Source organism: Tigriopus californicus, chromosome 2, assembly GCF_007210705.1.
Source record: "Tigriopus californicus strain San Diego chromosome 2, Tcal_SD_v2.1, whole genome shotgun sequence".
Taxonomy (NCBI): domain Eukaryota; kingdom Metazoa; phylum Arthropoda; class Copepoda; order Harpacticoida; family Harpacticidae; genus Tigriopus; species Tigriopus californicus.
In genome coordinates this window covers 13,375,583-13,386,596 of record NC_081441.1, presented here as the reverse complement: position 1 = coordinate 13,386,596, position 11,014 = coordinate 13,375,583, and the positions used below count along the sequence as shown (strand labels likewise).

Below are 11,014 nucleotides of genomic sequence, written 5' to 3'. Positions count from 1 at the left end.
TATAAAGCAAAAGGCATAACGCCAACCACTCTCGTCGTCACTGTTTCATTTATTCCATATCCTATGAATGGATCCATATCAATGCAATTGGACCACAGCCACTAGATGGATTTCACACTACGATGAAAGCGAGTGTCCACTCTGACTCAGAGGCACGTTGGACAAGCGATGTCCATTCTTGGGCAGTTTCACGGGCTCAGTATCCGATATCACAACTTGATGCACTCGACCTTGATAGAGGTATCTCAACAGAAGGGATTTCTCGTCGTCCAAAGGACAAGGGTCATAGAAGCCGGCCAACTCGTACTTGTTTCCTTCGTACAGCGAGATGCGACTGTTGTCCTCGACCAGACATTGCACTGGAATGGTGACGTCAATGATCTCCGGGTAACTGCGAATCAGCTTGGTGGCCAACGTCTCGCTTATGCCATGGTAATCCTGGAGAGCCCCGTCTACCACGTCCTCCAGATCTTCCAGGATTTCAAGGGAATCTAAAAGTGAAGAAAAGCTAAATTATGCAACCGGCTTGTTGGTGAAACAAAATAAGAGCAGTCATTATAAAGTAAATTTGAATGATCGCATTTCCAAGTACCTGAGATCTTTCCGTAAAGAGCTAGGATGACCACCAAGCCATTTTTGCTCTCCTCTTCCGCTCGTATTCGGTTGAAACGCTCCCGCATGAGATACACCGAGGCCTCAGCTTCTCGGCGAGATTCCGCCACCCTAAAAACATTAATTTTTAGTTTATGTCAAATAACCACCCTTTTAGAATTAATTTAGATTTGATTAAGGAACAAGGAATTGTTTGCACCTCAAGAGTTAACAACACTTCTTATTAGCTAAAAAATTTGTGTATAATACGGTAAATTAGCTACAATATGCTTGCATAAAATGTTATTGACTATAGTTCCTACTTTTTCTCGTTTTTGTCTTCACGCCATTACTCGACATGCTCATTGTGCCCTTGAGTGGTTCTTACGAAAAACAATGAATAAATACTACTTAGGACTACATTTTCAACATATGATAATAAGTAGACCTCGGGAAAAAAATCATCAGGCTATCTATTGGGTTCACAAGAAATTAACGGTTCTTTCATGCAATGTTCGACATTAGGACAGGTTTTCAATTGATACAGATGTAATAGTAACCAGTTAACACTCTTCTGCAACCTACTGTTTTTGTTACTGAGGGTGCTTTTGTTCAAAAGATCATTTTGGGCCGGATCTAACCCAAGACGGCAGATGGATGTAGCTCAACTGCAAGCTCTTATTTTTGACAGAATTTCTCAAATTGAAAATTTGATTTATTAAATTCGTTGGTAGATCAAATATTTCTGTCGGGAATTGCATATTTGCAACGGTTAGTAAATCAAGTCACTGAAATTCCGAACAAAAAAAAATGCTAAAAGGTTCTGGCAGAGGATTTAATCCTTCATCCAATAATGCTGCTGAGAAGTAAAGAAAAAAAGTCCCAAACAAGGAACAACAAGTTAAGAAGGAATCAGATGACGACCCTGATGACAAGAAAAGGGCTAAGAAGGTCCTAAAATGCGTCAAAAACAGTAAGAGAAAATGTCGAGAAAGTGGAAAAATGGCTAAAAAAGAAAGGTGAAAAATTGGGAAATTTGGCTCAAGTAAAAAAGTATTTTTTGGGGTCCTAACTTTTTATTCGAGGGCTAGTAATAAGTCCAAGAAAAGGTCACTATTTTGGAACTTGGTTACCTTGAACGGTTGGCTCTAGCCTGTTCTTCCATTTCTTGACGCTTCTTTCTCGATTCATATGGATCCAACACAAGTTTTTTGAAGGTGAACCACACCAAAAGTGGCGTGATGGTTCCATAAAACAGGGGTTGCATGAGGATCTAAAACAAAACAACTGTATCAGCACCAGACTTTGCATCTACGATTAAGACAATCAATTAACCTCATCGGAAAGGTGAACGGGGAAGAGATAGGTTTGTTGGGCTCGAGTCATTTTGATCTTCAATGTAATACCAATGGGAACCCCCAGGGTCATCGTAGCTCCCAAGTGACAATGCGAAGTAATCCGTTTCTCCACACCGTACTCCATGATAGCACCAAACGTTCCCAACCTAGTTATTATGTGATATACATATAGTGATCACTAATTCAAAGACATCTGCATTGAACTGTTACTGAATTCGTCCGCGCAATCGACATTGATCTTCGGTTTCGAATTTCCTGGTCACGCCCAAAGACAAATAGGTATGGGGAATGCCCAAATGAAGAGATGATTGGAGACGATAGTTTTGCGAATTCCGGACCAAAGTCGTGGCCATGCCATGTTGGTCTTGCTCGAGAACAAATGCCTATAATCAATCCAATATAAGGGAAATTTGAAACATTAACCAGGCACATCAATTTGCTTTTGCTGCCCTGGATTAACATGCAGTTAAAGGTAGATTGTGCCTTACGTCTTCGGTTTCAAACATTTGCCATTTGGAAGAATAACTGAGATAGCCAAACGTCTCTTTGGAGAGTTGATGAGCGAATGACAATTCGAATTCGGGTTTAATCCCGCGACCCGTGAGCTGCAAAGTGCCTGGAAGGATATCAATCAATTCGTTAAACTTGGCTCTTCTTTCAAATCAGTAGTTCACTTCTTTAGATCATCACCTGAAAATACGGCAAAGGTCCTGGAAGCGATTTTGCGACTATATTTCCCACCCAAATGAGAATGACTACCAATTTGGACATTGGTTTCCACTGAGCTTCCATTCGACAGGGCTCTACGCCAAGCACAACCCACGGATCCATCGCCATTGCCATTGGCCGTGGTGACATTACCTGAAATTGTCATTCAACTTGATTCACATCCATCCTGGGATCAAGGCTATGTTGGAGAGAGGCTCATACCCGATATGACCACGTTGTCCGCGTTAGTAATGGGGCAATCAATGGTTTGAGCGAAGGAAATCTCACTGATCTCTAAAGTAGGGAAGCCGCTGTCGATCACGTCGTCGTATTCTTCATCATAGAGATATCGTTCAAAGAGATCCGTGGCGTTGATGGTCATGCGCAAGCGGGAAGTGGGATTGGTCCTCTGCTGAAGACGTCTTTCGGCGCGTTCCCTAAAAATAGTACCCATACGCCCCCCAAGTCATTTTTTGCAATTTACAAAGTAATAATGAGTTCACAAAAATACGATGACAATGATAAGCTAAAATTCAGTATGCCGATCAAGTGGAAGAAATAATCAAATTCTTTTTCAATAGTATCAGCTTGATACGCGTCAAAATTCGTTGTTGCACCCATCATCAAAAGAGTGAGGTGTCAGTCAGGCCTAATGCTTTGGCTCTTAACCAAAGCTTAGGATTAAGTAGGGCATGCCTTACTTAGCGATTCGCTCATATTCCTCTCGGATTTCGCTGGGCGTTTTGGTGCGTTGAATAAGCTCCCAACCCCGCTCCTCAAGGCCTTTCTGTCCTAAACAATCGTAAATAGCCCGCTTCTTGGGATCGTTCAACACTGAAATATGAAAGTAGGCGAGAGATTTTTCTCTTTTTCCAACTCCGAAGTTTTCGGCATTGACGCTGAATTTTCGTCCTCTTCTAACCGTGATAGATTTTATTCAGTTTGTTGAACATGAGATCGGCCTTTTTCTTCTTATCCTCGTCTAAGTGCTTGTCGGGGTGGTAGAGGCGTGTCAGTCGCTTGTAAGCAGCCCCGATTTCCTCGTTGGAGGCATTCCGAGGCACGTGCAGGAAGTTGTAGTACTCATTATCCACGGGCTCGTCGTGGTCGTGGAAGGCGGAGGAGGAATCGCCCTCTTCGGCCTCACTGTCTACCCCATTACGTTGATAGTCCGACATAATGACCAGGCGAGGCGTGGCGAGGCGTGGCGAGGCAAGCACCCCAAAAGCTCAGCTCTGGCTGACGTTACTCCATTCGTGTTTACGCTAAATAATATGACCGACCGCCTGTTCACGGGATGGATGAAGCGATGCTTCGAGGTTGAGAGCGTTGAGAGTCAAGCCAGCAGCTGATGTCATATTTAGGATCCGGATTTGCATCCCTTTAAAGCTTAACAAACTTGCTTTGGAGATGAAATTTCGATCCATGATACTTCGTGGGGCTAAGTAAAAGCGCCCACTTCCCTACCCCTTGAGAACACTTCAATGGTTGAGGAATATGACGAGCGATTTTAGGGATCGAAGAGCTAGGTGATAGAACACTTCAACTTGAGTTTTTATTTTTAACTATTTCCATCTACAGTTCAAGGGACTGATTGTAGAGGAAGTGGTCAATAGGATATGATCGCAGCCTCATTTTTTGGTACCCCTTTGTGCCTCAGCGCCATCTTTCGGATACGTAGTGATGTATCAAAAAGTGAAAATGACAACATTTTTTCTTTCCATAGTAGAAGTTTTGTTTAAAAAAGAGCTTAAGATTTCATATTTTCAATGGTTTCTAGCACCATCTTGGTTTCTTTGTATAACAGAAGTGCTAATTACAACACTATTGCAATCAACTAATGCCACAGCCAAGCCCTCAACACATCCCTACGTAGGTCAAAAGGGGGCGCTGGGGAGCAAGGGGGCAAACAGCAACCTCCGTGAGCTTATCCTATTCAAAAGCCATCTTGGCCCAATGTCCGAGCTGGTACTTGTTTTCACTTGCTTCAGCATTAGACCTACAGCAAATATGTCTCTAAAAGGTATTGGCCAGGGAGATGGTTGAAGCACAGTCCGTTAATGGGCAACCAAACTATTCATAGGTTAAATCCTAGGCCCCCCTTCCCGCCCTTTCATAGACCATCATGCCTCAAACAGCGCACCTGAAACCCAGAATGGAACAAGACCAAAACAGATATTAGAAGTTCTAGAAAATATTCTGATCCAATGAGAAACAATCTTGCAATAAAGATTTTTCAAAAATTTTATTTTCCTTCGTTAAATCAAGGACTCTAAAGAGAGGAAATGACGCTGGTTTCTTTTGCCCGCCATTTTGGACCATTGCTCTGAATTAAGACAATAACTCTAGTATCAATAAAACACGATTAGCCCTACAACATGGTACATTCATGTGCTTTTTTTTCAAATAGGATCTCTTTGATATACAACTCTGTACTGAATATACATATTATTATACATTGTATATGCTAAATATTTCTGAATTACTTTTTTAAAGTGAAAAGAATGAATGAAATACCCATGAACATCAAATTAATCAGAAACAATTAAATTGTTTGTCAAATCCGTGAAATATTCTGCAAAACAGGCTCAAAAGCATGCAAAGATAGAAAATCAACCATAGTCATTCGATTAACTGAGGAGGAACTTACCCTGACAAAATGAAAAAGAAATGTATGGAATAGGCAATAAAAGTACATGTACATAAATGTTAACAAATAAGAATATCTGGGATGGACAATTGACAACTTTTTCTTAAATCACAAATTTGACAAAAACATATGTCATTAGTAAAAAATGGATGAGTTGTCCTGTTGTAGAGTCTGAATTTCTAGTGTGCAAAGTGCCACTGAGTCAAACCAAAGTACAGTACACTAGATTTCAAGGTGAGTTTTGGACTCCAAAAATGCATTTATTTTTTTTTGCAAAAGCATCCAAACATCCAAAATAGTCAAATAAAAGAGGTGTCATATCTCTGAAGATATATCATTTAATGGTTATGAAGCATTCAAATAACTTTAAAGAACAATATGTAGCTCAGTGCTACAATATATCTAATTTTGGATTGTGGGCAATTCCCAGGGTGAGAACCATAGTTTCATAACAAGCTCCCCAAATTACTTGAAATTTGGTCATGTTCCTAAAACAATCTTCTTCAAATATAACTACTAGCCAAAAAATATTGACTGATTGTGTTTACAGCAAACTCTTGCTTTATCAAGAAAACCTAATTAGCATTTTTCATTTGTTGTATTTTAATTGTGTTTGAAGTCATTTTTAATTATATTTACATGCCTAGTTTGAAGCATAGACCACCAATGGTTAATAGAATGACATTAGTCACATATTTTGTTCAGTGTGTTCAATAGTTCTGCCAATAATTGACATTCAAAAATTTCAGTGCCAAAAGTATAGGCCTAATTTAGTGGGAAAGGTATGGTGATCAAAGTAGTGGCATTTCCTGCTTTAGTGTCCATTATTAGATGTAAGACTCCTCAGGGGAAGCGAGCCTATAGCTATGGGAAAAAAGGAGAGCAATAGTACCCTGGTTCTTGGGAACCTTTCTCTTTTTAAATGCACTGCTTAGGTGGCATCATTGTATTCCACCCGATGACTTGCAACTTGGCCCAGGACAACTCAACCCAATGGCCAACTCAACCCAACAGACAACTCAACCCAGGGGACAACTCAACCCAGGGGACAGCTCAACCCAGGGGAAACTTGATCCACAGGAAAGCTCAACCCGGAGGACAACTTGACCCAGTGGACAACTCTACCCAGAATAATAACCACACATAATCTTTGGTGTTTTCAAGTTGATTTCATCAATTTCTTAAGCTATCACCATCTACCATTCAAAGGGCCAGTTTCTCGAAAAGTGGCTTGTTTAGAATGAAACAGTTTGGTCTCATTTTGAACAAATTTGGCATTCAATTATATTCAGTGTGATCAAGGAATAGTTAAGCTAACCTATGCTTTCACTTGTTTGAGCACATATTTTTAATGTTCTGATTCGGGCTAGGTCTCTCTAGTAGAAAAATACAAGCATGAAAAGTGACCTCTGACAGGCGCAGTCTCCAAGATCCAGGCTGCCAAGTTTCAAAACAATGGAAAATAATTGGAATTTTCCAAAGGAAGACGTAATGTCATGTAGATTCTTGCTCCAGTGGTTATTTTCTTGTTTTTTCATTTGAATTTGGAGCAATTCAAGAAGTATATTCAGATATCAAAGGAAAGTTCAAGTAAATCACCCGCCCTCAAAAATGATTTTAATGTGAGGCCATTTTGGATTGGTCAAGATTGGCCTGATTGGTCAAGTGAATGTAAATACTTAGCACTGAGTTTTTGAGAAAATTGCCCAAATCATGGTTTACGTGTATTTGATGTAATTGAATGTGGTAGTTACTTTTATCTTATGTCAAAGCCAAGACGAAGTCTTCACTGGCAACCTTTTTTGTCCGACAACAAACCTGACATCCATTTATTGACAAAGCCGGATGCAGTTGGTTGATTTACTTGGACTTTCCATTGCTATCTGAATATACTTTTTGAATTGTTCCAAATTCAAATGAAAAAGCAAGAAAAAATCCACTGGATCAGGAATCAACATGACATTGCCTCTCCTTTTGAAAAAGTTGGCGGCAGGATTAGAGGGCGCATTGTCACATAATGCTTGCTGGGGTACCGTATTGGTAGAGCATCCACTTTCCAATTTGCAAATCCTGGTTCCATCCCAGGCTTGCCAAGTCCAAGCTTCTTTGCGGTATTTAAATTACAGCATGAGTTGCTTGATGTTGGGTGTGAAGACAAAGCGGGAATTACCCCTCTCAATTGGGACATCCAAAATCAGATAGCAGGCCAAGCAAGAGAGCTGCCATCCAACTTTGTAATAAACAAAACAAAACTGGTTCTGATTATTTTCCTTTGTTATAAAATTTGGCTTCTTGGATCTTGGAGGCTGCGCCCATCAAGGGTCGCTTTTCATGCTTGTATTATTCTACTAGAGAGCCCTACTCCAGTCTGTAGAGACATGTAAAGTACCGACTCAGATTTCAGTTGTGTGGACTAGCCAGGCTGCCCCACAATGGCATCAGGAACTGCCATGTTTGAAGCTTATGCAGTGCTTCCAACTCTGCACTAATAAAATTGTTCGCCATTTTGGGACATTGTTCAACAATTAATTCAAACTTTATTAGTCCAACATTCATTTGCTAAAACTGCCATAAAATGTGACAAAAAAATCTAATAAAAATGAAAAAAAAATATTAGGACTTTCATTGGTCAAGAAAAAGGGCTTATGGTCTTTGCAATTCCATACCAACTGACGTGAATACTATCAACCTTTGGGCAAGGTTTTTGAACTGGAAAAGGTTACATTTTTATATATATACGACTTTCCATACCTTTCAAAACTATTCAAATTAAAAGAGAAACATGTTGCATTTTCAATTATATCACATTGCTTTGATACCCAAACATGCAAATATGCAAAATAGACATTTATGGCTCACAAACAGGTACTATCTAATTTGTTAACGTGGGCATGCCTTTCACTAGGATGGGAGCCGATTTCCATGACAGACTGACCCCATCAAAACCTTTGTCCTTCTTAGCCTCTTCCGGATCCATGCTTGAAGCCAATGATGTTGAAAGAGAAGACATATTAGATTGCAGGGCCGGCAATTTGTTGTATTGATCCAAAATGATAGAGGTGGTCCATATATGGCGTTGTACCAATGCAAACATATCGATATCTGATTCATCATCTCCAAAAGGTTTTTCAATACATTGAGCCACTTTGAGCCAACCCATCAGAAGAATGAGCTTGAATATTTTGAAAATGGGCACATACAAATCAAAACTGTCTTGATTTGTAAACGGAATCTGATCAGCCACTAAACTCAAAATGAAATACAGGTAAATGGCACAATTTACAACCTATGACAAAAGTTATACATCAAAGGATTATTTTTCGTTGAGAATCCAGATTACATAATAACTTACAACTTCATACACGATTGGAATTGAAACATTGGCAAAGTTTTCCACTTGTTGTAATCCATGTTGGAATGCCATGACTTCTCGCAATATTTCCCGGTCAGTATGGATGAGATTTTGTTGACGAGCCCTGTACACAACAAAATATGACGGTCAAATCCCTTCACAGTTTTGACAACTTACATTACCCACAATCTGATCAAATCCGTTGCCCAAGCCAATGGCAAGCACCAATTGGACGCAAATGGGTTTCTGTATTCCGTTTTTTCAAATCCATTTCTTTCGATGCGTTCCATTTCATCCTTCTTGATCAAGCCTTAAATCCAATAAGTTTCTGTTAATCTGATGTCACCGAAACAATGGTTTGATCCAGATTTTATGGTATTTTATCCAACGATTGCAGATGCACGAGTCGTAAATGTACCTTTGCCATTAGGTCTAAAATACGTTCAACCACGGTCTGTGCTCAGCTGAAGGCTTAACATAAACTTTTTGATACATTGAACTTATCAAGAAAAAAATCTGAATGACTCAAGTAAGTCAATCATAAAAAAAAAATCAAGCTAAATTTTAGAATTGAGGGTTAAGAAAGTGGAATTAAGTATGAACTTTCCTTGGAGCATGTCCTCATGTTTAATGTCATCCAGAGTTACCTAATTCGCGAAGAGTCTTGTTCTGCCCTAATTTCCCGGACAAGTTGTCACTAAACCGTCGAAGGCAGAGAACGTAGGAGAGAAGGGCGTAGCGCATGATCGTTTGTCTGATCAGCAAAGCTTGTCCGGTTCCGTTTTCGAAGCCAGCTTAAACATGGAAATAGTTATTTACTCATTAGCATCGCTTTTTTCTTGGCAAGTTCAGAAGTATAAGGCTTGGTAGAAAATCAGTATGGTCATTATGTCTTTGGGAAATCTGTTTTGTCATGTCATTCAGTTTGACGATTCTTGCCATTTTTTAAAACAAATATTGTTACAAGTAAGCAGTGCATTTTGAAAGCACAGCTTAATGTTGCGGTAAGGATCTAGAAAGGAATTTGTTTGTATTACAATCTTGTAATAACGGGATTTAGACAAGTGATCCAAACATTTTGTTCACTACTGGCTAGAAAATAGCTTTCCTGATACTAAAGAGTGGAAAGTAATGAATTAGGCCTTTAACAGTGTTAGTGGTGAGTATTCCTGCTAAAGCTGATCACCATTTCAAGCATGAAAATTGGGTTTTAAAAACTGAAGGTTCACTGGCTAATACACCTTACTTTTGTTTCTAAATTGCAACGCAAATGATAAAGGTTTTTCTTTTTGGCAAAGGGAAAACATTTTTTCAAAACTAGTAGCACCCAAATTTGACAAATGGAAAGTACTTTTCTTTTCAATATGAAGTAAAGAGTAATGAAATAAAGTTTCTTTTGTTATGAAGAGAATTAAAAATTTGCACATGAAGTTTGGTTTTCATATGTGAAAAAATACAAATTGATGAAAACTCTCCCAGGAAGAATGAAATGCCTTTTCCTCACCCGTTAGGACAACCGCCAATTGATCCGGCCAAGGCAGACTTTGGTATTGGTCCCACCACCGTTTGGCGGCCAAAGACACATAGAACCCGAGGAGAAAGGTCAGATCTCGCCCGTAATAATCCAATTGTTCTTCGAAATAGTGCACGATCCTCCCAAAAGTCTGTTGTTGATCTGGATTGATGGCATATCGGTAGATGATGTTAATCACAAAATACACGATAATGTAGACCAGGAGCTCCTTGTAGATCAAGTTGAAAAGGAACCGAACGGCAAATAACCGTTGGATGGAACGCTTCCAAAGGCTCATTTTGTCATAACGGTGGGCAGGGATCTGTCAATTGTTGTACAAATGCATGAGATGGCATTCTCATTAAGTCATGAACATTAAAGTGAAGAACCTCACCATGAAACCCATCATTAACTGGAGCCATTAGCGTTAGATTTCTACCATTGGTAGTAAATCAATGAGCAAGCGAAAGCACTTTATGGCAGAAATGTAAGATTGATTAACCTCCAAGCATGGTTCTTTGAAGACTTCTTCGAATGAATCCAAGCACGACAGGAAGATGGGGGTAATATCTAACAAAGGTGGGCAAAACCAATCATTTTTTTAATACAAATTATGTAAAAATAAAACCCTGTTTCATATATAATACTTCGGCTATTTTTGTTTTTTGAATGCAAACCGGATGAATTTAAATTCTTTGATGGGATGAGGTTTGTCATTCTTAATTTGGGGAAGTTTAAGGCAATGTTCCTCTTTTTGTGCCTTAATCTAAGAATAGAAAGGTCTCACGAATTGAACGTTTAAAAAAAGGCCTTTACAATAAACCAGGTGAAACGTGGCAGGT

At 39.4% G+C, this 11,014-nt stretch overlaps 2 protein-coding genes across 3 annotated transcripts; both read right to left on the bottom strand.

Annotated features, from left to right (window-relative positions):
* Positions 1–29: 29 nt before the first annotated feature.
* Positions 30–4,058, bottom strand: LOC131892066 (dnaJ homolog subfamily C member 11-like). Its single transcript, XM_059241803.1, has 10 exons — positions 3,580–4,058; positions 3,359–3,491; positions 2,880–3,094; positions 2,640–2,810; positions 2,438–2,565; positions 2,160–2,332; positions 1,927–2,095; positions 1,725–1,864; positions 593–723; positions 30–491 (listed from the first exon to the last, which is right to left on the bottom strand). The coding sequence occupies exons 1-10, from the start codon at positions 3,833–3,835 to the stop codon at positions 118–120; spliced, it is 1,890 nt and encodes a 629-aa protein (XP_059097786.1). The 5' UTR covers positions 3,836–4,058; the 3' UTR covers positions 30–117.
* A 3,699-nt stretch (positions 4,059–7,757) lies between these two features.
* LOC131892124 (bestrophin-1-like) lies at positions 7,758–10,932 on the bottom strand. 2 transcript variants are annotated; one of them, XM_059241900.1, is made up of 7 exons: positions 10,820–10,932; positions 10,567–10,742; positions 10,164–10,494; positions 9,307–9,453; positions 8,846–8,969; positions 8,660–8,783; positions 7,758–8,593 (listed from the first exon to the last, which is right to left on the bottom strand). In XM_059241900.1, exons 2-7 carry the CDS (start codon positions 10,579–10,581, stop codon positions 8,180–8,182), a joined length of 1,155 nt encoding a protein of 384 aa, XP_059097883.1. In that variant the 5' UTR covers positions 10,582–10,742; positions 10,820–10,932; the 3' UTR covers positions 7,758–8,179. The 2 variants fall into 2 exon arrangements, with proteins under 2 accessions (XP_059097883.1, XP_059097873.1); XM_059241890.1 differs by having other exon boundaries at positions 10,567–10,845.
* Positions 10,933–11,014: the final 82 nt, after the last annotated feature.

Excerpts from the sequence above, each read along its gene's own strand:
- LOC131892066 (XM_059241803.1), bottom strand. The coding sequence starts at position 3,835 with ATGTCGGACTATCAACGTAATGGGGTAGACAGTGAGGCCGAAGAGGGC. Across the intron at positions 1,865-1,926 it reads CCGTTCACCTTTCCGATGAG|ATCCTCATGCAACCCCTGTT; the intron begins GTTAATTGATTG and ends GTTTTGTTTTAG. Across the intron at positions 724-1,724 it reads GCTAGAGCCAACCGTTCAAG|GGTGGCGGAATCTCGCCGAG; the intron begins GTAACCAAGTTC and ends TAATGTTTTTAG.
- LOC131892124 (XM_059241900.1), bottom strand. Across the intron at positions 8,784-8,845 it reads GCAACGGATTTGATCAGATT|GGCTCGTCAACAAAATCTCA; the intron begins GTGGGTAATGTA and ends TGTTGTGTACAG. Across the intron at positions 8,594-8,659 it reads TTCCAATCGTGTATGAAGTT|GTTGTAAATTGTGCCATTTA; the intron begins GTAAGTTATTAT and ends CTTTTGTCATAG.